The sequence below is a fragment of the Globicephala melas genome, chromosome 11 (genome assembly GCF_963455315.2).
Source record: "Globicephala melas chromosome 11, mGloMel1.2, whole genome shotgun sequence".
Lineage (NCBI taxonomy): Eukaryota > Metazoa > Chordata > Mammalia > Artiodactyla > Delphinidae > Globicephala > Globicephala melas.
The window spans coordinates 64717985-64743607 of NC_083324.2; the positions used below are offsets into that span (position 1 = coordinate 64717985).

The 25623-nt window shown below is 53.5% G+C and overlaps 1 protein-coding gene across 1 annotated transcript in view; it reads left to right on the forward strand.

Moving 5' to 3' along the window:
• The window catches only part of PPARD (peroxisome proliferator activated receptor delta), a 77186-nt gene extending 52174 nt beyond the window's left edge, over positions 1 to 25012 (forward strand). The window contains exons 3-8 of the mRNA XM_030870987.2: positions 10528 to 10758; positions 19700 to 19854; positions 20656 to 20794; positions 21460 to 21662; positions 21842 to 22292; positions 22939 to 25012. Coding sequence (XP_030726847.1) covers positions 10629 to 10758; positions 19700 to 19854; positions 20656 to 20794; positions 21460 to 21662; positions 21842 to 22292; positions 22939 to 23186 — 1326 coding nt within the window. The 5' untranslated portion in view covers positions 10528 to 10628 and the 3' untranslated portion in view covers positions 23187 to 25012. The remainder of the gene's footprint in view (positions 1 to 10527; positions 10759 to 19699; positions 19855 to 20655; positions 20795 to 21459; positions 21663 to 21841; positions 22293 to 22938) is intronic.
• The last annotated feature ends 611 nt before the right edge of the window (positions 25013 to 25623 follow it).

Here is a 25623-nt window from a genome sequence, read left to right on the forward strand (position 1 = left end):
GAAATTCTGGGTTTAGGTCCCTGGAATAGACCTGGAATGTCACTTGCTCCATGTCATCCCCTAAGGCAAGCCAGGAGTGATGACAGTAGCAGTAGCCACAGCCCCATTTGTTAGGTGTTTACACCCAGCACTGTTAAGCATTTGCAGTGTGGTTATCTCATCCGCATGACGGCCGCTCAGGTTAGGTGGTAGTAGGCCAGCTTTAGGGCTAAGAAACTGAAGGGTTAGTGTCTCCCCCAAGTCACAGAGAGGGGGGGCAGAGCCGGGGTTTGAACCCAGGCCTGACACAGAAGCCTGTGGAATGAACTTCTGCGGGGTACTCGCTGCATCTCAAGGGCAGTAATAGGTGAAAACTCATATAGTGGCAACTGTTACAACTGGACACAGTGTGGCTCAGGTTAATGTTTTTAGTCTGTTTATTCATTCAAAGAGTGTACGTTGAGCACCCATTAAATGCCTGGCACCGTGCAAGGTGCCGGGGACCTACCTCTGCAAGATAGATAGAGAGCATTGTGTGGGGAACTGGTAACATGGTGAGAACAGACCAGCTAACAGACGTTGCAGTTTGATGTGGTAACAGCAGATCTGGAGAGCCAGGGTTGCAGTAGGAAGGAACAGAATAGGACTAGTCAAGGGGAGCTTCCTAAAGGAGGAGGTGCAGGCAGGTCTGGAAGGAAGGTAGGCCTTAGCTAGTGGCGGGGATGGCATTCCAGGCTGAGGCTGGTGCGAGCCTCTGTTCAGAGAGTGATGCTGCACGTGAGGCGAGTGGGAAGAGCTGGGGAGGGAGCCGGGGACCAGAGCTTATGGCTGTCTTTAGCACACAGCAGTCATTTTCTGGCAGGGAGTATTCAGAAGGGCTTTAACCAGGGTGTTCTTGACAGAAGAAGTTCTTGGCATCTAGACAAAGGATTCAGGGATGATGGCTCCAGACTGAGACTAAGAGCAGCTTCCAGATCCAACAGGGCAAGGACTTACCAGCTTCTGGTCCAGTCTTGCCCAGCACCACATGCAAGGCACAGCATAGTGATTAAGACTTGAGCCAACCTGCCTGGACTCAAATCCTGCTCCTCCAGTTACTGTGTGACCTTGACTCAATTACTTTCCCTCTCTGTGCCACAGTTTCCTCATCAGTTAAATGGAGATAATAATAGCACCTGACTCTTAGGGCTATTGTGAGGATTAGATGTGTCAGTATACACACAGTTTGGTGTATTATAAACCCTTGGAGAATTGGAAGCTGGTACCATTGTGATGGAGGTGGTGGACACGAGGCTTGGAGCTGTGACCCACCTTAGGCTGTGGTGCAGGGAGAGGCCTGACAGGATGCATCACAGCTGAATGGGGCCTGACACAGAGTAAGCCCACTCAGAGCATACAGCCTGCTGCTGGGTGTCAGGGAAGCTCTGTTTCCCAAGGATGACTGGACTTGGTGGAAGGATTAGGGCCCCAGGTGGCTTGGTCGCTCGAGCCCCAGACCAGGCCTCTCTGGAGCTCTGGGTCATCTGGGTTAAGCTCCTAACTACCTCTGCCTGTGAAATCTACCTGCCCAGTGGGAAATGGATAGAGTCGTGCCCCTTGCCCAACTTTAGCTCCTAGAAGGGGAAAGAGGGTGGGATGCTTGCTTGGCAGGCTTTTGTGAGCATGTATACACACAACACGTGTGTGAATGCCAGAATCAGAGTAGCCCAGGTATTTGGTTTTGTAAGAATTTCTTTTGGTAGCGACTCCATTTTCTGTGCAAGGGCCGCAGAGCAGCACCCCTCTCGTTCTGGCTACAGGACCCTTGTCCTGAGGACAGCACCAGCCTCTTAAGTGGGGCAAAGCTGTGACACAGTCAGAGGGTTTCTGGCACTGGAACAGTGCTGGGGGGTGGCAATAGCAAAAACCAAGGTTTCTCAGCCACATAAAGGTTAAACCTAGTGCCAGGTGCTATTTTTAGTGCCAGGACTGAAGGAAGGAAGAAGGGAACAGGGTGCACTGCAGGGAGAGTGGAGGCTGTGGTGGCAGCTACCTGTGAAAACCCAGCCTGTAGGCCGCCCAGGTGAGGTGGGGGAGGGCCTAGGGAATAAAGCGGCTCCTGGCTGGGCAAGCTGAGACCAGCGGTGGGGGCAGGCACTGGGGAGATGGGCAGACCTCAGCTGTAGACGGAGCACCCAGGGCTGTGTGAAAATGGATGGCTTCCGGCAAATTGCAGGGATGGGCCCCAGCATGGGGTTGCATCCAAATAAGCAACAGCCCAAGGGATGTGTGTGGGTTTTAGAGCAACCAGACTGCAGCTTCCCTCCCCCTGCAGCTGCTGTCCTTAAGAGGTCACAAACAGAAGGGACAGCTCTGGGCTGGGAAGGAACATCCACCTGGAATCCAGAGACCCTGGCCCCAAATCCAAAGCTCTAGCCAGAGCCCAGAATCCCATCTGATTTCAAGAGGCCACCGCTTGCACCCCAGAAACTGAGAAGAGTTCCTCTGGTCATGGTGAAAGAACGTTCTACCAGCTGATATGTGGAAGGGAAGCTGAGGCTCAGGAGCGTCAGGTGTGTAAGGTGGCCCCGTGCACACAGCTCCTCAGAGGCCGGGCTGGGCTTGGGCCCCGCGGTGTTTGCACCCCGTGGTCCTCTGCTGCATCCTCTAGCGTGTTCTCTGAGAGATGCCTGTCAGGCCAGGCGGGCCTGGGCTTTTTGTCACTTTCCTCATCTGCCCAGGGGAGACCACGGGGCTGGTCTTGTGGGGACTTGTGAGGATTGGGCCGAGCCTGCCATGCAGTAGGAACTCAGTCAGCTCCTGCCCCTCCCTCCAGGATTCAGTCCCAACAGTGACCTCTGTCCCATCTCCCAGGGTCACTCAGAGCGTCAGAAGATATGAGGGAATATGTGAGAAAATATTTTGTCGAGTATCTGTACAGGGAAGTGTTGTTTTTCCTCCTCTGTTTCCACCTGCCTGGTGTGCCTGCAGTCCTCACACCCCTCTCTCCCTGGCTCTCATCACCACAGCCTGTGTGATTTCCCCGTGTCCACTGACACCCAGGCTACACGGATCCCCAAGCAGTTTGTTCTAATCAGCCTCATCCGCTTACTCCTGAGGTCAGTGCCACCACTGTGCTTCTGGCTCCTGGGTGTCCCATGATCTGGCCCCTCTGTCACCGTGCTGCTCATCCTCGTGACGCTGCTCCTCAGAAGCCTCCTGTAGCCCCTTCAGCCACAGGCCTGGTTGAGGGTCTCTCACCACTCACCTGCCCCTGCCTCCTCTACTTCCAGGCTTTTCAATTCTGTGCAGCATGAAGAATCAGCATCTGTGATCCTTGTTATTTAGATAATCGCCAATTTTTGTAGAGCATTTTATTCAAGCCACGACGGTCACACACTGTTCTTGGTGATCACCGAGGTCCTTTACAGTGCTGTCACCAACCCCCTCCCCCCAGTCCCACTCTCCTTTTTTATCCTGCTACTATTTCAGTTAGGATTGTGTTCAACTGCACGAAACCGAAATCTGTCAAACAGCGCCTTGTGAAATAGGCATTTAATGTTTCCACCTAGGGACTTCCCTGATGGTCCAGTGGTTAAGACTCTGCGCTCCCAATGCAGGGATCCCAGTTTCGATCCCCGGTCAGGGAACTAGATCCCACATCCATGCTGCAACTAAATATCCTGCATGCCACAACTAAGACCCGGCACAGCCAAATAAATAAATTTAAAAAAAAAATTTTTTTTCCACCTAATAAGTAGTCTGGAGACAGGCATTCTAGGGTTAGTTCAGCAGCTCCGTGATGCTGTGCTGACCCGGCTCCTTACTCCTTTCTGCCCCACCCTCTTGACCTCTGTTTCCAGAAGACCTTCTAGTAGATTTCTTTTTTCTTTTTTTTTAAGTCTTTATTGAATTTGTTGCAATACTGCTTCTGTTTTATGTTTTAGGGGGGTTTTTTTTGGCCGCAAGGCATCTTAGCTCCCCGACCAGGGATCCGACCTGCACCTCCTGCATTGGAAGGCGAAGTCTTAACCACTGGACCACCAGGGAAATCCCTAGATTTCTGTTTACATATTGTTGGTCAGAATCATCACATGAACACTGTAGCTGCCAGAGAGTTTGGGAAATTGAGTGTGTAGCTAGGCACGTGGCTGATCCAGAGAAAATGGGGACTCAGTGAGAAAGAAGGGGAATTGGAATCGGGAAGTGACTGCCCCAGGTGGCGGCTCCTCGTTCCTGGTCAGAACCATGTGGCGGAACTGCACCTCTGAGCATTTCCCTTGCTCTGGGTCTGGTGATTCCCAGGTTTAATGCTCAGGGATGATCAGGGATTGATACTTGAGGAACCGCTTTATGCTAACCATACTCACATCCCTGCAAATGGGGGCAGTTCATGCATCATGAATGAGTAAAGCAGCCTAGGAGTGACAGCTGGAAGCAGTGAAGACACTGCCAGTGGAGAGCGCGATTCCAGGTAAAGGGGCCGCCACTGCCTAGCCCCTGGGTGGGCGGTGGGCAGGGGCATGCAGGCCAGGTTTGCCCGATTTTCAAGAGAAGCCAGGGAAGTCCCTTGGCGGTCCAGTGGTTAGGACTCCACACTTTCACTGCGGAGGATGTGGGTTCAGTCCCTGGTCAGGGAACTAAGATCCCACAAGCTGTGCAGTGCGGTCCCCCCACCCCACCCCCCAAAAAAGAAGCCAGAAAGCCAGATTTTTTAAAGCTTTTTTAAAAAACTCTATTTTGAAAAAGTCTAGGGTTACAGAAATATTGTAAAGATTACCAAACTTACCAAAACTAAGAAATGAATGCTGGTACAATGCTATTAACTAAACTAAGCAGATTTTACTTGGAACTTCCCAGTTTTTCCACCACCGTCCTCTTTCTGTTCCAGGATCCAGTCCACCACCCTGCGTTGCATTTGGTTGTAATGTCTCCGTCTGTGAGACTTTCTCAGTCTGAAAACTAGAATTTTACATGACTTCTCCCAAGTTTTCCCATTCTGCTGCAATAATTTGGAAATTATACACTCTATTTACAGTGTCTTAGTGGTTACCTTTGAAATTTTTCTGTGTACATTTGACTGAACTGTAAAGTTCATCAACATCTCCAGTTGCCTCCTGAAAAATAAAAGGACTTGAGCAGTTTAACGTTGATCATGCCCTCTCATCTTTCACATTATTGTTTGTAAGTTTTGCTTTTTTATTTTATTCCAATTTAAATTATTTTTAGAACAGGTAACATGCCTATAGTTCAGAATTTAAAAGGTACAGTACTAATACAACATTGTAAATCAACTATACCCCAATAAAAAATTTTTTTAAATAAAATAAAAATAACAGGTACAGTGAAAAATCTCTGTCCCATCAGTGACCCAGACACTCAATTCCCTCCCCAGAGGCAACCAGCATTCCCAGTTCTTAAGTAGCCTTCCAGCGCTATCTTACACACACACAGTCAAATCCAGCTTCATTGTATCTTCTTTGTGCAAAGTATAGCTCTTCACTTCATTCTGCAGATTGCTTTCTTCCCTTATTAATATATCTTAGAGATACTCCCAAATCAGTCCATAAACATCATCATTCTTGTTTATGGCTGTCCCCTGTTAATGGACATCTAGCTTGTTCCCCACATATACTGGTCAAGTAATACTGTAATGAGTAATCTTGTGCTAATACTTTATGTCACTGTACTTCAGTGGAAGGATAGCTGTAAGATACAACCTAGAAGTGGTATCTCTGGATCAAAGGGAATGTGTCCTGTAATTTAGATAGATGTAGCCAAATTACCCTCTTTAGAGGTTGTGCTAATTTACCTTTCCACAGGGACATGTGACATGATGTTTCCCCACGTGCTTAGCCACAGAGTGTTAGCATCTGTTTGGGGTTTTTTTTTTTTTTTTTTTTTTTTTTTTTTTTTTGTGGTACACGGGCCTCTCACTGTTGTGGCCTCTCCCGTTGCGGAGCACAGGCTCCGGACGCACAGGCTCAGCGGCCATGGCTCACGGGCCCAGCCGCTCCGCTGCATGTGGGATCTTCCCAGACCGGGGCACGAACCCGTGTCCCCTGCATTGGCAGGCGGACTCTCAACCACTGCGCCACCAGGGAAGCCCTGGGGTTTTTTTTTTAAATAAATTATTTATTTATTTTTGGCTGTGTTGGGTCTTTGTTGCTGCGTCTGGGCTTTCTCTAGTTGCGGTGAGCGGGGGCTACTATTCCTTGCGGTGCGCAGGCTTCTCATTGTCATGGCTTCTCTTGTTGCAGAGCATGGGCTCTAGGTGCACAGACTTCAGTAGTTGTGGAACGCAGGCTTCAGTAGTTGTGGCTTACGGGCTCTAGAGCTCAGGCTCAGTAGTTGTGGCACACGGGCTTAGTTGCTCCGCGGCATGTGGGATCTTCCCGGGCCAGGGCTCGAACCCGTGTCCCTTGCATTGGCAGGCAGATTCTTAACCACTGCGCCACCAGGGAAGCCCCATGAGGGTTAGCATCTGTTTTAATCTGATTGTAAAAAGTATATTTCAGTGTTGTTTTAATTTGCATTTCTCTTTTATGAATGATGTTGAGCGTTTTTTCATATGTTTAAGAACTAAGTGTATATACCTCTTCTGTGTATATTTTTTGTATCCTGGCCCCGTTTTTCTATTGGATTGCTGGTCTTTTACTTAATAGTTTGTAGGAACTATTTTAGGGCAATTAGCCCTTTGTCTGACGAGTTGCAAATACTTTTCCCAGTCTATTATCTGGGTTTTTTTTTTCTCTTATGATGGTTTCTTCACCTTGTAGTAAGTTTGTATTTTTATGAAATCAAATTTATTGATTTTTTTACCCATTAAGCTTTATGGGCTTAGTATCCACCTTAGCTCTTCTCCCACTTAGCTTTTCAACCCTTTTTATAATTCATGTATTTTTGTTTTAACTTTAAAAGCTTTGATTTATTTGGACCTTGTCTTGGTATAAGATGTAAGGTAGGGATCCAGATGGTTATTCACTTGTCCCAATACTATTTATTGAAGAATCCATCTTTTCTTTTTGGTTTGGAGTGCCATTTTTATAACATTAAAGTCCCATATGCATTTGTAACTGTTTAGGGACTTTGTGTATGCTCTTTCAATGATTATCTATTCATGTGCCAGTACCACACTATTTTAATTACCATAGCCCTACTATACAATTCTTTTTATTTCTCTTCAGCTAATTCCCTATCATGTTTGCCAGAGTACCTCCACTCAGCCTCTTTGCTTTCTTCAAGTCCCATCTTTTACTCTCAGTAGACCACCATTCCTCCTACTTAACTAACAAGAGTGAAGTCATTCCCTATGAGCTTTAGCACACCGCCACCACCACCCCCATACACACTGTTGCGATACTTTGTATTTTCCTCATCCTGTGCCCTTGAATTATTCCTCTTCCATCAGTCGTCCTGCCCCAGCTTCCCCCTTGAATCTTCAGACTGTCTTTCTCTGAAGACCTCTCCTCTAGCTAGCCACTGCTTGCTTGAGCCTCCTCTATTCCAAAAAAACTTTTCCTGGCTTTGCTACTTTTTCAAGCTACATCCTCTTGTACATTCCTTTCCGTGACATATTCATTAAAAAATTAGTCTCTATTCATTGTCCCAGCTTACTAGCTGCCACTTATTCTTCAGAGCTCAGGTTTCCATCCCAACCACTTGGTTGAAATTTGTATAACAAGGTCAAAGATGACCTCACAGTCACCGGATTCATTGGCCATGTGTCAGTTTATCACCCTTGAACTCTGCAGCATTTGAGATGGTTGACCACCCACTCCCCCCAAAAAACAGCCCTTCCCTTGTCTCTGAGACAACCGGCTGTCCCAAGTCTCTCCTGTCTCTGGCCACTGCCTCACTGTCTGCTCTGGTGCCTCTTCCTCTGTCCTCCCTTGACATGTCACTTTCCTTTGGTGAAATGAATTCCTTCTTGCTCCTGTCACGTCAGTGAAGATTCCCCCCCTGCCCCCGACAAATCTCCAGATCCCCAACTCCCCAGGTCTTAGACCCTAGCACTGAATTTCCAAACTGCCTTTAGGAGACCAATTAAGAGGTCATTGTGTCAATCCAAACAAGGGAAAATGAAGGCCTTGTGGAAAGGAATGATTAAGAGGGAACGATTTACCATCAGCTGGAGGTTGCTTTGCTGTGGCACAGTGGTTCTCAAGCTTAGCTGTGCGTTACAGTCACCAGGGGAATTAAAAATAAAAATCCTGATGCCCAGGACTTCCCTGGTGGTCCAGTGGTTAGGAATCCTCCTTCCAATTCAGGGGACACGGGTTCGATCCCTGGTCGGGGAACTAAGATCCCACATGCTGCGGAGCAACTAAGCCTGCACACTCTAGAGCCCACTTGCCGCAACTACTGAGCCTGCGTGCCACAACTAGAGAGAAGCCCACACGCCACAACAAAAGATCCCATGTGCCACAACTAAGTCCCGATGCAGTGAAATAAATAAATAAATAAATAAATAATATTAATTAAAAAAAATCCTGATGCCCAAGCTGCTTCCCAAACCAATCAAATGAGAATCCCTGAGGATGAGCCCAGGCATCCATATATTTAAAAACTCCCCAGTGGAGATCGTTGCCTGCAGCGAGGAAGGCACTGCCCTGGAAGGGAAGGCTGCCGCCACCCCTGAGAGCCAGGAGCCCCAGGCCAAAGGAGCAGAGGCTAGCGCTGCCTCCAAGGGAGGAGACACAGAAGAGGCAGGGCCTCAGGCCGCAGAGCCATCCACGCCCGCGGGGCCGGAGAGTGGCCCTACACCAGCGAGCGAACAGAATGAGTAGCTGGGTGGGGGCAGGTGGGTGATATCTAAGCTGCAAAAACTGTGCTGTCCTTGTGAGGTCACTGCCTGGACCTGGTGCCCTGGCTGCCTTCCTGTGCCCAGAAGGGAAGGGGCTGTTGCCCCCTAGCCACGTTCCCTCTCCTCCTCTCCCTCCTGTGGATTCTCCCATCATCCATCTTGTCTTCCTCTTAAGGCCAGTCGAAGATGGTCCCTTGCAGTTTCCCAAGTTAGGTTAGTGATGTGAAATGCTCCTGCCCCTGTCCCTGCCTCCTTCCCTGTCCCCACCCATACAGAAGAAGGCAATTGCTGGTTTTCTTCCCCAATTCTTCTCCAAGTAGGTTTTGTTTACTCCCCAAATCCCTGAGCCAGAAGTGGGGGTGCCTGCACTCCCACACCCTGAGTGTCCACCTTCCCCTGCTGCGTTTGTAGTCTCTTGTGCTGTGCCTAGTGGCACCTGGGCTGGGGAGGACACTGCCCCTGTCTAGGTTTTTATAAATGTCCTACTCAAGTTCAAACCTCCAAAAAAGAAACAAAAACTCCCCAGTGATTCCAGTATAGCCAAGTGTGCAGGCCTAGAGGAGGAAGAGAGAGGGTGTGGAGTGTCAAATGATTCCCACCTTCTGGCTTTGATAGGTGGGTAGTTGGGCATTTGGGTCACTAAAGTAGAGATTACCAGAGGAAGAGAAGGGCGGGCTTAGGGCCAGATGGTGGCTTCTGTTTGGATAGGTTGAGTTTGAGCTGCCTGTGGAATATCCAAGGTAAGGTCCCACAGGTGCTTGAATTTTCCTAAAGCAGGTCTTTTCTGCTGTTAATCTTCCAGGCCTGCAGCACCACAGGACCGGGTCTAGTTACACACACTCCCTACGCCAGGGCATTTGAAGTGCTCACGCCTGGATAAAACCCACCTTCCCAGCCCGCCCTTCAAATCCTCTCTCCTTCAGCGCCCCACGCCTCAGCCAACAGGGGCCCTCACCACTCCTCACTGTGCTGCCTCAGTGTCTTTTCTCAGGCCGTATTCTTGAGAGGTGTTCCCTGCCGGGCGGACTCTCTCCCACAGCACCCGTAGCCTTACCCTCTCCGACTGCAGCATCTGTGGACAGTATTTTACTTGCTGAGGGTTGGAACTGCCCCCTCCTGGGTGATGTAGACATGGGGGTCACCACCCAGTAACCCAGATTCCAGGACAGAGTGCATCGCCCCTTGCCTGACGGCTCTGCATTGAGCGTCTGGTTGCAGGTCTGCTGTCAGCTGTGAGCCTAGCGTGCCTTTTTCCCACACCCAAACACAGGAAGGGTAGGTTCAACTCCCTTGGAGAAAGGTGGCTTAGGAGAGCGATGATTCTTGGGCCTGGGTGCTGGTGGGACAGGATGGGGGTTGGGAGGTCTGATGCATATCAGGATCTCCAAGAGGACTGGAAAGTTTGAAAAAGCCCCTCAAGTCATTCTCATGTGGCTCCTGTAGGTTCAGGAGGCTCAAAGAGCAGGATGCGGGGAAAGGTGGCACGGGGGTGTATCACCCCGTCTGGCTACCGGAAGCTGCTCTGAACCCCACAAACCTGCCACAAGAGCCAGGTGGGCAAAGGGTGGAGGGGCAGTGACCTGTGATGGCAGGATTAGAGGTTCGCACTGCAGGGATGGGTCGCTCCTGCTCTGCAAGGGCAGGAGAGGCAGAAGTGCCCCTCCAGTCCCCCCAGATGGCGGCCCTCGATCCTGCCCCACTCCATCACCCTCTCGTCCTCTACCCTGCCTCCCCAACCTCTCCCTGTCTTCTCCTTTGCCCAGGCTGACAGGAACTGCCCTGTAAAGGTCCATCTGTGTTCAGACCCAGAAGATGCCAGAGCTATGACCGGGCCTGCAGGTGTGGTGCCGAGGGGAAATCAGCCATGGAGCAGCCACCGGAGGAAGCCCCTGAGGTCCGGGAAGAGGAGGAGAAAAAGGAAGTGGCAAGGGCAGAAGGAGCCCCAGAACTCAATGGGGGACCAGGGCACTCACTTCCTTCCAGCAGCTATACAGGTAAGGGGGAGCAGGCAGGGGACATGGGGCAAAGGGGGCACAGATGGGGTTTGGGGGACAGGGAGCCTGGCCCTCTGCTAACAGCATCATCATGGGGTGCAGGGCAGCAGGGTGGTTAAGGACTGGAGCCAGACAGCCCAGGGTCACACCCCTGCTCTGTTGCTCATCAACTGCAGGATCTTGGGCAAGTTGCACCCCTTCTTCCTGTAAAACAGACAGGGATTATAGGGGACGTGCACACAGGCTTTTGTGAGAATGGAATGAGTTAGCCTATGTAATGCACGTTGTCATCATTATTACTCCACCTCTCCTACCACAAGGGATCTGGGACAAATGTGCATCAGCAACATGCCAGAAAGATCATCTGTACCTGTGATTGTTAGGATCAGTCAGAACACACAACTCAATCTGGTACTAATTACACATTATCAAGGTGCATTGTAATTAGGCAGATGCTAAGCACTTAGTGACAATGACGGGAATTAGTAATACTTTCGTGTAGCCAGACAGATTTTAGCTTCTCCTGTCTAACTTGTTGGTTCCCCTTTATCTACTGCCAGCAGCAGTGTAGATGTTTTCCTCTGGTACTTTGTACTGTGGTGTCCTCATCTTCATCGTCATCATCATCATGCTATGTCCACCTTCAAGGGCACCCAGACGCTGCACCCCCCCCTCAGCCCCTGGCTCTCCCTGCTGCTGCTGCCGCCCCTTCCCTGCTCCCTCCACCCGAGTACCAGCACATTCAGCTGGTCCTTTCTCCCTTCCCTCAGAAGGTACTCAGTGTCATTAGAGGATGTGCTGCTGGGAGGGGCATCCTGATTTTGCTGCTGGCTTCAGCTGAAGGGGATCCTGACCACAAGTGGTGATTCAGAGCAGACGAGCAGGCCTGCCCCACAAAGATGTGCTCTGGCTCCCTGTGTCTGCATGGGGAGAAGGAGGCAGGTGGTGTCAGGAGTTAAGTCAGGGTGGGGGCTCTTGGGGTGGGACAGGCTCCTGCTTGAGCCTGCACCTAAGAGAGGCCTGAATCCTTGGGCCTTGCTTGCTGCTGTGAACCTACAAAGCAAAGTCCCAGGATTTTGCAGAGGTTCTTCCTCTTCGGGGCACTCGGTGGGGTAGGGTGAGGGGAGAGCCATCATCCAGTGCCTCTGATCCCACCAGACACCCTGGAACAACCAAAGTAGGCCCAGTGTGATTTCAGGGCTTGCGAGAAGGTATCCCCTATCCCCCAGGGTAACCTACTCCCTGTTGGTTGGCTGATGGCTTTGCAGACCCAACCTTTCTCAGGAGAGAGGAATGAATGGCTGACCTGCACACAGGACCTGCACACACTGTCCTGAACTTGAGACAAGCAGGGAGGCTTAGGAGGCAGAGAGGAGACACTGGGAGCTAAGAATGAGCAAGAGTTGTCACTGAGGACACCAAGGGAGAGTGGAAGAGGAAGAGAGGGCCCTGGGGTTGGTGGCCTCACTGCCTACCCTAGCCCACACTGCCCCCATGGCTGGCCCAGGCACGTAGAAGTACCTGCAGTGTGGTGTCCTGTCCTGGGGTTTCCTACACACGCTGTGGGGACCATATCCCCAAATGATAGGCTGTTTGCATGCAGACCAGAGCGTGCTAGCTTGTGCGAAGCGGGCGAGGCGGGCATGGTGATGGCGTCTCGGGGAGCTGTACTGGTGGGGTTTAGAGCACGTGGGGAGACGTCTGGGGCAGAATTTACCCAGCCAGTCTCACAGTGCTGTGTATGATGTTGTGTTTAATAGATTCCGTTTATCAATAAATGGATGAATTGGCGGTAGAAAGACTTACTTGTTCAGTAATTGAAATGGAGGGGGCTGTTTAACCTAATCATTAGGTGAAAGCCATAGTATATAAAATTCTACAAGACAAGCCCCCCACCAGAAAAACAGAAGCAGGTAATTCACGGTAGGACAAATACAAATGGCCAGAAAACATGAAACATTTTTCAGTCTACTCAATAGTCAGAGAAGGAATCTTCAGATGAGATGTTGTTTAGCCTGTCAGATTGGCAGCGAGGCCTGGGTTGGCCAGAGGGTGAGGACGTGGCCCTCCAGTAGTCCCTGAGGGTGGAAGGGGCAGCTGGGCAGTGCAGGCCATTACTACTTAGCGTGCATTCCTTTGACCCTACAGTTCCTCTTTTAGGAATGTATCCAGTGTAAATACTCGCTCAGCGTGCACAGAGATTTCCACACTTATCTATAGGAGCACTCCTCATAATAGCAGAAAATTAGAAAGTGTCCATGTGTGGGGAATTGGTTATATAAACTGTGGTAGAGCCATACGGTGGGATGCTCTGCAGTCATTAGGTCTGTGTATGCTGACAGGGAAGTAAGTTCCTGACAACTTGGGGATCCCATTGTTTAAAAATCCTTATAGGGCTTCCCTGGTGGCACAGTGGTTGAGAGTCTGCCTGCTAATGCAGGGGACACGGGTTTGAGCCCTGGTCTGGGAGGGTCCCACATGCCACAGAGCAGCCGGGCCTGTGAGCCACAACTATTGAGCCTGCGCATCTGGAGCCTGTGCTCCGCAACAAGAGAGGCCGCGATAGTGAGAGGCCCGCGCGCTGCGATGAAGAGTGGCCCCCGCTCACCGCAACTAGAGAAAGCCCTTGCGCAGAAACGAAAACCCAACACAGCCAAAATTAATTAATTAATAAACTCCTACCCCCAACATCTTCTTAAAAAAAAAAAATCCTTATATATCTTAGAAGGCACTGGACGAGGACACTCAAATAGCTAGTGAGGCTACTCTGAGGAGTAGGATTGTGGGTGGAGGGGATCTGTCAGATGCTACCTGTGTGCCCTTATGTGTTTTTCTCACCAAGCCTGCAGTATTCTCATAACTTAAAAAGCAAATGCGTTACTTTCTTTAAAAGGGTAAAATTAGTTGTTGTTGTTTTCTTAAAAAAAAAAAAAAAAGCCAGCAGGTGAGGGGCCCTGAAGATAGAGCTTCTTGTGTTGGGGATCACACAACCCAGAGCTAGAATCCCATGTCTGCCCCTGTGGGCTGTGGTCCTTGCCAGTGCCCTTACCTCTCCAATCTCAGGCTCTTTGCCTTTTAAGGCTGCATCCTGGGACTTCCCTGGTGGTCTAGTCTTTAGGATTCCAGGCTTTCACTGGGGTGGCCCAGGTTCAATCCCTGGTCGGGGAAGATCCCGCAAGCTGTGTGGTGTGGCCCAAAAAAAAAGCTGCATCCTGCCCATCTCAAGGGCCGGCTGGGTGAGGAGTCAGTGGTGGCATATGACATGCCACAGGCGCTAGTCAGCACGTGCTGGCTCCCTGCCCCACCCTGTGAGTCTATGACTTTGGCCTCTGGAGCCCCCTCAGGGACCCATGAGGATGAGGCACAGTCTCAAGCCCTGAACAGCAGGAAGGCTGCAGAGTTTGCTTTCCTTCTGACCCTCCAGAGGTTCTGCGCTGACCCTGTGCATCTCTGTACCAAGCTCAGCACCTGCCAAGCCCCTCCCCCCACCCAGGACGCGGGCAGGACAGGCCTCATCATTAGCGCTCAGCAAAGAGGAAGCTCGCGTGCCCGGGTCCCCCGGCTGGGCAGGGGCAGCTGAGCCAGCGTTCACCTCCCACTCCCACCCTCTTCCTCTCTTGCTTCAGTGATGAAGGTCCCAGTCACACCCAAGAAAGAAGTCAGGGGTCTCAGCGCAGGGCTGAGGAAGATAAAGTGTCCTTCCTCTTGGCCTTGGTGCCTCCTCTCAGTCAGCAAGTGCTTGGTGGGTGTCCAGCAGGGGTCGGCCATCCAGTGAAGGGCAAGACTGAGTGCCTGCCCTGAGGAGCCCACAGTCCAGGCCAACAGAAGTAAGGAGGCTGCTTGGTAACCCAGCCCCAGAGTTCTACAGAATTGGCCCTGACTTCAGAAGCTGTTTGCCTTTGGGGCTCTGCCAGCAAAGTAAATAGACAGGGCTGTTCCCTCTGGGCCACCCTCACAGCTATGACAACAACCTATCTCCAGTGATGGAGACTAGATATACAGGAGAGCTCTCGACTACACTAATGACGTGAATAAGGTCAATAGCGTGTTTGCTGAACCTGTAATCAGAGATGGTGCAACTGATACTTCACTCTCTGCGTGACAGGGGTAGTGCTTATGCTGAGTCCAAACATTTGAATAATGGCATAGTGTTATCCTTGGCAGTGACGCGTCTCATCGTTTATCATAATCACAAACTGTTGATTAGTAGTAATGAACACACGTACACACATATACGGAAAGTCACAGAGTGCAGTGGGTAAGAGCTCAGCCCCAGGGGTTGGATGGTTCTGGGTGATAGTTCTCATGCTGCCACTGTGTTAGTCAGGGTTCTCTAGAGAAACAGAAACAAGAGGAGGTGCGTGTGTGTGTGTTTGTGTGTGTGTGTGTGTGTGTGTGTGTGTGTGCGCGCGCGCAGAGAGAGAGGTTTATTTTAAGGAATTGGCTCATGTAATTGTGAGGGTTGGCAACTCGAAATTCTGCAGGCAGGCCAGCAGGCTGGAGACCTGGGGTTGTTGATAATGTAGCTCAAGTCTGAGGCAGCCTGGAGGCAGAATTCCTTCTTCCTTGGGGAGGCCTTGGTCCTATTTTCTTCAGGCCTTCAACTGACTGGCTGGGGCCTGCTCACATTGTGGAGACTCATGATTTAAATGTCAATCACACCTAAAAAATCCCTTCACAGTAACAGGTAGACTAGTGTTTGACCAAAAGCTGGATTCCATGGGTACTTGGCCTGGCCAAGCTGACATAAAATTAGCCATCAGAGCCACTGTCAGTGTATCACTTAGCCTTCTGAGCCTGTTTCCTCACCTATGAAACAGGCGTTAAAACCTGCCTGAAGGGTTGTTTTGTGGGTCACGTGAGGCTAATGGTGTAAAGTGTCCAGTAGAGGGCCTGGAACACAGTAGGTGTGCACTAAAAAAGAGGTGTTATTGCTTCAAACACACAGCCCTTGCAGGGACTCAGATTTAGGGTCAAATCCCAGTCCCACCATGTATTGGACAGGTACTCTCGGACAGATTCCGCAACTTCCCGAGCCTCAGTTTCCTCACCTTTAAATGGTGGCAGTTACTGTCTTCCAAGATGATTTGAAATGATACTAATGAGCATAAAGACACTAACACGTTCGGCACTTAGTAGGGGCCTGATAAACGCTGGTTCTTTCCCCTTCCCTCCCAGGACTGGTAGAGGCAGGCCCTCAGGACGGGTTTGGGAGGCCAGGCAGGGTGTGGCTGGGGCAGAAGTTCAGAGGTGGGACTCAGGGCCCAGATGATGGCCATCAGGTGAGCAAGGGCATCTCCTGAGAGCAGAGGAGGAGGCCAGGTGAGAGGACTGCCCTGGGCTGGCCCAGGAGAGTGGCTTTGCAGGCAGACAGCCCTCAGAGGGCGAGCCCAGGGTGTCTTCCATCCAGCATGCCTGGGGGTCCCTGAGGCAGAGGATCCCTGAGGCAGGGGCTCCCAGTGGGAGGGAGGGCCTCTTGGAAGCCCAGTCTCCTGCTAAGAGGTCATGGGGTGGGGGGACCTTCATAAGCTGGTCCCTTGAATGGGGAGCATTCTGCCATCATTACTTTTGGGTAGGATATGATGGTGATTGGAGGATAAAGTCTTAAGCCAGGTGGTCAACAAGGAAGAAAGAGAACCTTTATCTTTGGAAAACTCACCACGAAGTGATGGGATACCCCAATACACATGTACCCCACAACAAAACCTATCCCTGTAGGATACATACACTCCACGTGCCCCAGTCCCTCATCTCCCCTGCCTCTTTCTACCTCATGTGTCAGTTATTCGAGTTCTCTTATTCCCCTCAAATAGGCGGGGGTGGGGTGGGGGGCCCTTGTCCCATCACCCTTCCACCCCAGACTTCCCGGACTACCTGTGCCCATCCACCACCTGGGGGGCAGGACACGCCCAGGGCCCCCACGCTGCCCTGGGTCTCTTTCCCCCCCCAGTCCAGTTTGCCACTCTTCCTGAGTGGGGCCCCCCTGGGACACTCACCCTGGGCCTCTCCCTACAGTCCAGAGCTCTGGCTCCCTCTGTGGTCCATGGGGCTTGGGCACTTTGGCTTCTTCCAGGGTGAGCAGGGGCGGCGGCAGGCCAGAAGTGAGAGGAGGCTAGGTCTTGTTCGGGGCTCTCCGGGCCTCATAAGCAGAGGACCCTCCTCCCCCACCTTGGGTTTCTGTGAAGCCATGGGGAAGAAGAACAAGCAGCCAGAGGAAGGAAGAGGAACGGCCCCTGCCTGTGTGGGCACATGCTTGGGAGCTGCAGAACTGCAGCTTTCTGATACTAATACGCCTGATCCTAACTTAAGCTGATATTTCCACAGCACTTCCAAGGTCCAGGAACTTTCTCTGTTAACTCCTCTGCTCCTCACGGTGACTCTGAGACACATGCTCCTGTCACCTCCATTTGCAGAGAAGGAGACAGGCCCAGAGCTGCGTTGTGAGCGTCGGACCCCCAACCTGATCTCAGGCTGTGTGGCTCCTGAGGCCATTCTCACCCCCTAGGCGGGCTGCTTCTGAGCACCTGGAAGCCAACTTGGGGGTCATCGAAGCCCTGACCTTTGAGCACAGAGAGGGGAGCAGTCACCTTCCCTGACCACCTCACGTCCAGTCCTGCACCACTCTGCCTGCCCCGCCACTGGCCTTGCCACTCGCTACCTTGTGTCCTAGTGTTCTTACCTCAGCTGGTTGAGGGCAGGGTCTGACTCCCGCTCTGCACACAGCAGGTGCTCATCAAATATCTGTGGAATGAAAAGGTAGGGTGGCATTGCCATGTGCCGTACCAACAGCAACCAAGTGACCAGACACCTGCCAGGCCTCCAGGGCCACAAGGGGGACGAGGAAGGCACCACCAAGAGGTGGGAACAGACTGGGATGATAGGTCACTGTGGACCAGACTCAGTGGAGGAGGTGGCTTTTGAGATCCAAAGGGAATGTGAGTAGAGACGTGCCGAGTCTAGCAGAGGAGGCAGACATGCAAACCACATAAACAACACCGCTTACAAGAAGTGCCAGAAAGCAAACATGCACACAGACCACACAGATCGGGGGAGGAAGTACCGGAAACCCTCCCTGCCCTCCCTGCCCGGCGTCTGCGTAGGTCTCTACAGAGCGATTTTGCATGTTATCTCGTTTTCTCCCAGCAGAAGGTAATGTGAATTCCATTGCCCCCGCGATAACGCGGGCAGGAGCTGCGGGGCCAGCGCGGCCCCTCCAGCCCCCCGGAGCTGAGGCCAGGACGCCCAGGCAGCTTGAGGACCACTTAGTCCAGAGTCGCTGAGCGCCTGCCCCGCGTCCAGCAGCAGCGCCCTGGTGGACAGAGTCCCTGCCCCGAGGCCCTTATGTCCTGGTGCGGGGCGTCCAGTGCTGAGTGAACACAAAGGCTCCGGAGAAGACCAGAAGGGCTCGGCCCCACACCCACCCCACCCCACAGGCTGCCGGCTCCCCGCAGCGCATGCGCAGGAGCAGAGGGCACCCGCTCTCCCAGTCCGTGGGCTGAGGCGGGCGCGGTTACACCCCTTAGAGTGACTGAATTTGAGATCTAAGGCTCTGTGACAGGCCAGGCTGTTTCAGGAAGCAGGGACTGTGTCACCCCTACCCTCCCCAGCCTGGGGGTCTGGTGCTCTCGCTCCTTCCTGCTGGCGGGGTGGGGTGTGGCTGGAGGCTTTCCTGCTGTCACTCCTAGAACCCCAGGGGACACCGGGAGAGCTGGGAGGAAGGTGTCGGGAAGTGGAGTACGCTTTGGTCTCGGGGTAGCTCCATCGTGGGGAGTCAGGCTCTTGTGCAGTGACCATACTGTAGAGAGGGTGGAAGGCAGGCCTGGAAAACCTTAAGTGTGGGCTGACCGCCGTGGCTTGGGTCTCCCTGCGGAGCTGTCTGCTCTAGGCCACTGCTCCTCTGGTCTGGGGATTTGGCCTCTGCCCCTGAGGAGGTTGCTCAGTCGTCAGGAAGAAAGAAGAGAACAGCAGGTTGGCAGGCCAGCCTGGCAGAGGCAGGGCAGGCGGCCCGTGGGATCACACAGGGGCACTGGGCTGGGGGCAGAGACGGGCCCAGTCAGGCCCCCTTTCCCAGGGAAGGGCTCATTTCTGAGCGTCCAGGGGAGAGATTCAGGAGAGACCCCGCAGCCATTCTCACTAAGTCACCTGACGGCACAAATACCCTGAAGTCGCCTGTGGCCAACGGCTTTCCTCGCCGACACTCAACACGGGGTTCAGATGTCTGAACATTTAACAGGAAAACACTCGAGGAAGTTCAGTCCACCGCCCGGTCATAGTGACTGAGATTTCTGCTTTTTCTGCTCTAGCAAGAAGTTTCGTGGGAATGCCTTTGAGCTTCTTGAAAGATCCTTTGCAGCATCTCAGGAGTCCATGCAAGAATCAGATTTCTGGGGCGGGGGCTGAGCTCTGCAGAGGCCTGCGCTCTGTAGCCTCCACAAAACACATTTCACACAATCCCCTGTGGGCCCACACAGTGGAGTCTCTTAAGCCAGGGAGCCACTTCCTAAGGACAGTCTAAAGAGAATCTCTCTGCTTCTTCCCTGTTGCTCCCCTCCTCCCAAAACACAACCATCCCCCGCATGCCCTCTCCCCGCCAGCAGTGAGCTCAGCCCAGGCAGGTCTGACTCAGTCCAGATAGTAAGCTGCCTTTCTGGAACACTTGCTGGGTGTCGGGTCTGGGGGAAATGCTTTGGACACTTTTGTCCTCCACCCAGAGAAGCTGTCATTGACCCCACATTCTAGATGTAGACGCTGATCCTCAGAAAGTTGACTCCCAGAGGTCACATAGCCCTTAAGTGGCTGAGCCAAGACTGTGATTCCCGCCCTGCCACCTGGGCTGCCCTGCGGGCTCTGGTCACCTCCCCAGGCCCCCAGTCCTGGCAGAACACAAAGCTGCCCCTGTGTTGTATGTCTGCTGACCTCTCCCTGTGTTGTGTGTCTGCAGACCTCTCCCGGAGCTGCTCTCCACCCTCGCTGCTGGACCAGCTGCAGATGGGCTGCGATGGGACCTCGTGTGGCAGCCTCAACATGGAGTGCCGGGTGTGCGGGGACAAGGCATCAGGCTTCCACTACGGTGTTCACGCGTGCGAGGGGTGCAAGGTACAGGCAGTGGAGGGGTGGCTGCCCATCAGGGCTGTGATCACATGGTGAGTTGACCTGCCAGGAAGGCTTTCCCTGCTGCCGGGCAAGGTCCTGACCATACCCACTGTGGAATTCCTGCGTGGGAGGCAGCCAGGCCCTTGGGCCTGTTCCAGGCTTAGCTCTGGGTCCTGTTGTAGAAGAGGGGTTCCCTCGCTGGGCCTGCCCCGCTGGGTACCGTTGGTGCCGACCCAGTCACTCACCTGGGCTCTCTGGGCTGCTGGCGCCCCCTGGGGACCTGACACGAGAAGACAGATAGGACAGGATGAGGGTCTTGGGCTTGAGCCGTCTTCCCAAGGTCAGGGTTTCCTGCGCCTCACAGCCCGAGGGGGCTCTTTGATAAAAAAGGAAACGTGATATTTCTTTTTCTGGTTTTGCTTTTGGATTCTTCCTACTAACTGCACACCCATCACAATTTCACATGTTCTTTTATTAAACGACTACCTGGAAAAGGTGCAGAGCCAGGTTGCATTTGCGAATAAATCAAGTTAGCCACACTACAGTTTGGTGTCACCAGCTAACAAAGAAGCACTTAAAATAAATATGCTATATTATTTCAGTTATTTTCAAAAGTTTTAGAGTTGTTTACTTTCTTTCTCCCTCTCTCCTCCAATAATATTTCCCCCCCATTACTTCCAAAATTCAGGAATTGTTACATCTCGATGCATAATCAAGCCCCCTGGCACAGCCCAGCAGGCAGGGTTTTACCCTTTCTCCCTTCCTCGTGGCTCTTCTCTTCCTCACCTGTCCCCTGTCCCTCAGGGCTTCTTCCGTCGAACAATCCGCATGAAGCTGGAATACGAGAAGTGTGAGCGGATCTGCAAGATCCAGAAGAAGAACCGCAACAAGTGCCAGTACTGCCGCTTCCAGAAATGCCTGGCACTGGGCATGTCGCACAACGGTGAGCCAGCCTGAAACCAGGTTTCCGAGAGCCCAGGAACAGAAAGGGGTGCCCTCAGCACCCAGCACACAGTCAGCTCCTCAGCACCCAGCACACAGTCAGTACGCGGGTCAGCCTTGCCCTTGCTGAGGCCTGCCTTCCCAGACTGCCCAGGACCCGCCATGCTTCCCAGGCCGGGGGCAGTTGCCACCTGTCTGCGCCTGAGCCTTACCCTCTCTGGCCCAGAAGGGACCTGGGAATTGACCCTAACTCCAGTAGTGTTGGAAACACCACTCCCAGAACCTTGAGCCTGTCTTGGATGACCTGACAGGGTGTGAAAAGCCACTGCCAAGGCCCAGGATCCCCTCAGGTTTTCTTGGTTGTTGAGGGCAGGCAGGAGCCAGTGAGTGACCACGTGTGTCAGCTGCCAGGAGCGAGGCTGGAGTTTGCTGGAGGCCGGCACTCCCGGGAGACAGAGCCTGCTGGGCTCTGTGAACAAGACAGACAGAAGCCCTGCCCCTCCGGAGCTTATACTCTGGAGGGGTTCCCCAACATTCCAACTTGCTGACTCTAGAGCTTCTTAGGGCCTTGTGCTCAAAAAGTGTGTCTCCGTCTTTGGCTTGTGTACCTTAGAGGTGCTGGCCCCTGCCCAGGCTCCTCCATGACTGTCCCCCTTCCCCATGCAGCCATCCGCTTTGGCCGGATGCCAGAGGCTGAGAAGAGGAAACTGGTGGCAGGGCTGACGGCAAACGAGGGGAGTCAACACAACCCCCAGGTGGCTGACCTGAGGGCCTTCTCCAAGCACATCTACAGTGCCTACCTGAAAAACTTCAACATGACCAAAAAGAAGGCCCGTGGCATCCTCACCGGCAAGGCCAGCCACACGGCGGTGAGTGTCACTGCTCAGCCTGGCAGCACCCCGGGCTCTGGGCCCTGCTGCCACCTGCCTGACTCCTGGGAGAACCAGGCCTCCTCCCTCCCCTCACTTCGTGGTACAGGCAAGGGGTACGGGGCACACATGGGCGGGGGTCCCCCGAGGCCTGGCCTCTAACGGGGCCTGGTTTTCAGCCCTTTGTGATCCACGACATCGAGACATTGTGGCAGGCAGAGAAGGGCCTGGTGTGGAAGCAGCTAGTGAACGGTCTGCCCCCCTACAAGGAGATCAGCGTGCACGTCTTCTACCGCTGCCAGTGCACCACGGTGGAGACCGTGCGTGAGCTCACCGAGTTCGCCAAGAGCATCCCCAGCTTCAGCGACCTCTTCCTCAACGACCAGGTGACCCTTCTCAAGTATGGTGTGCACGAGGCCATCTTTGCCATGCTGGCCTCCATCGTCAATAAGGACGGGCTTCTGGTGGCCAACGGCACTGGTTTTGTCACCCGTGAGTTCCTGCGCAGCCTCCGAAAGCCCTTCAGTGACATCATCGAGCCCAAGTTCGAGTTTGCTGTCAAGTTCAATGCCCTGGAACTTGATGACAGTGACCTGGCTCTCTTCATCGCGGCTATCATTCTGTGCGGAGGTAAGTGAGGGAGGGGCAGTGGGTCAGCCCCGCACAGCCAGCCCTCCTGGGGGCTGGGCCCTCACTGCAGGGGCCGAGCCTAAGCTCTGACAGCAGGAGGAAGGGTCCATGTGATGATGGCAGTGGAACATGTAAGGCACTAACTGTGTGTGCAGGACCAGCTCCATCTAGTATAGATGGAGATGAGATAGAAAAAAGACTGAAAGGAAATGTACCAACATGTTGATGGGGGTTATTTCTGATAGTGGAGAAATTTTCTGTGTTTTACCTGCATTTTTCAAATTCCAGCACAATAAATATAGTAAGACTCACGCTGACAGTGGCATAGAGCTTGCTTCATGCCAGGCACTGTTCCAGTTCCTTTTCCTAGATTATAACTCTTTAATCCTCATAATGACTCTATGCCAGAGGCACTTCTGTTATCCCCATTTTGCAGATGAGGAAACTGAGGTCCAGAGAGGCTGAGTGACCTGCCCGTAGCCTCATTGCTAGTCTGTGGTAGAGAAGAGGTTTGAGTCCAGGCAGGGAGGCCCACTTTTCCCAGGGCCAAGTTGCCCACACCGGTGGGGTTAGGGGAGCTGCCCTGCCCTCCTGAGACCCCCTGTGTGCCTGCTGCCTCCCACACCCCTGCCCTCTGTCCCCACAGATCGGCCAGGCCTCATGAACGTGTCACAGGTGGAGGCCATCCAGGACACCATCCTGCGCGCCCTCGAGTTCCACCTGCAGGCCAACCACCCTGACGCCCAGTACCTCTTCCCCAAACTGCTGCAGAAGATGGCTGACCTGCGGCAGCTGGTCACCGAGCACGCCCAGATGATGCAGCGGATCAAGAAGACGGAGACCGAGACCTCGCTGCACCCCCTGCTCCAGGAGATCTACAAGGACATGTACTGAGGGCTTCTCTGTCGACCAGCCGCTGAGCACTGGGCCTGGTGGCCGAGGGGGAATCACACACAGTCGGCCCACCTCCCTCTCCTTTCCCCGGCTCCCTCCCTTCTCAGCTCCTCTGTCTTCTCTCATTTCTTTGTTCTTTTTCTTCCTTCCTCTCTCACCCTCCCTTTCTCTTTCCCCATCTCCGTGTCTGTCCCTCTTCCTCTTCCTGTGAGGCAGTTTGTGTTATTTCACCAGCAGCACAGAACAGCACCTCTGCTTCCCCACCACCACCACCACCACCACCACCACCACCCCGCCCCCCCGCACCCCGCAGCAGGAGGGGCCGGGCCTGCCCTCTGCACCAACAGTCCCCTTCTCCCGTCTTCAGTCTTCACAGCAAAGGGCTCGAGCCATCCAAAGAAACACTAAGCTCTCTGGGCCTGGCTTCCCAGGGAAGGTAAGCAGGGCCAGGGCTGAGTGCAGAGCGGCCCCTGGTCACCGGGTCCCTGGCGGAGGATGCCTCCCCCAGCAGGCGGCCCGGCCGGGGCTTTAGCTTGGCTCCCAGCAGGCAGCGCACACCTCAGCCCTGCTGAGCCGCCGCCCTTCCCTTCTTTTCACCGGTCTCGCAGGCCAGTGTCACTGATGGCCCCCGCGCTGGCTGCTGGGGGACACGCGCCCAGCCTGGATAGAGGTGGGGGTCCCTACACCCCCACTGACGAGGAGCGAGCTTAAAGAGAGGCGGAGGGAGGTAGGGGAGATGGCGAGCCGGAGACTTGCTTCTGAGCCCAGGCCTGGGGCGGGTCCCCCATCAGCACCCCACTCTGTCTGCCTCTCTGCAGCAGCCACCGACTCCTGCCTACAGGTGTCAGCACCGCGCTCCCCCAGGCAGCGCCAGGGCCTGGCCTCACAAGCGCCCCTCCTTTCTCTGGCCTCCCGGAGACACTGGCAGTGGCTCCAGCCCAGCTGAAGCTCACTCCCCACACACACTCCCTCCAGCCCACACACCACAAGCACTGAAATCACTTTACCTGCAGGTTCCACACCTCTCGCCCTCCCCTCCCTGAGGCAGGCGAGTGCCCAGAGGGGCCTGCAGGTGGACGGGCAGAGCTGTGCCCCTGTTCCCGAGGCTAGGCCAGATCCCTTGGTGGGCACGGGGTCCTGTGGACCCAGCCCAGCACCTGCTTACAGGGGAGGTACTGGGGATAAACTGATCCTTCTCGTTTGTGACACCCTCTGTCCCAACAACTCTGCTGCCCTCCCCTTTTCCTTGTATTTGGCCCAGCTGGTCACCTGGAACTCTCCCTGTACTGCCTCTGGTGACCAAGGACCTTGCTAGGCCCAGTCCCACTCGTGGCCCCGCCCCTCCCCCTCATCCCCATTGATAAGCACTCACCCCAGAGGAGGGGCAGAAGCACAGCTTGGAGAGCTTGGAGCGCTGCCGTCAGAGCAGAGGACAGAGAGCCTACCCAGGCTGCTTCTCCAGGGAGGAAACAGGTCTGGAGGGGTGAGGGGCTGGCTGGTGTCTCTGAGAAAGGTGGCAGGACATGTGGGGTTAGAGCCCAGGCTTCCTGGGTCCTGTCTGGTCTTCCTTTTGGAGGGGCCTTTCCATGCCTGAGGATCACTCTCTACTGGCAAGATTCTCCCCTCCCCTCCCCTCCCCCGCCATGCACCCCATCCTCATCCCCCTCCCCAGTTCTGGTACTGAGGATACAGCTCTTCTCAGTGTCTGAACAATCTCTAAAATTGAAATGTATATTTTTGCTAGGAGCCCCAGCTTCCTGTGTTTTTAATATAAATAGTGTATACAGACTGATGGAACTTTAAATAAATGGGAATTAAATATTTAAGAGTTGATTTAAGCTAACTCAGCTTACAGTGTTTTTCCTGGGGGCTGATGAGACCCCTCCCTCTCTTCCACATCCAGTGCACAGAGGGGGAGACTTGGTCAGGCAAATGAGACTGTGGGGTGCTGGCCCGGGTGGCGGGGTCATTTCTGGCTTGTGGGGCTGCCCATTGTTCCCCCTCACCTCTTGCACTGCTCACCACTCCTCAGTCAGCAAGGTTTGTGGAGAACTGAGAAGATGCCATCCCACCCGGAGGGAGCATTTGGGGTGGGAGGGGGAGAAAGGATACACACCCTCTGAGAAGGGTGTGTGGAACCATGGCACAAACCAGGTTTGGGGGTGAGGGCGTCTGGGAGGGACTAAGAAGGGCCTGGGAGGAGGCAAGTCCCCTCGGGCCTTGGGTGGTATGTGGGACTTGCACAGGTTTTTGGGGGATTTTGCCACGCCATGCGGGATCTTAGTTCCCCAACCGGGGATCGAACCCATTCCCCCTGGAGTGGAAGCACGGCATCTTAACCACTGGACCACCAGGGAAGTCCCTGGGACTTGCACAGTTTTACCCCCACAAGACATCAGGGCTTTCCTCTCCTTAGCTGACACCCCCGTTTTCTCCT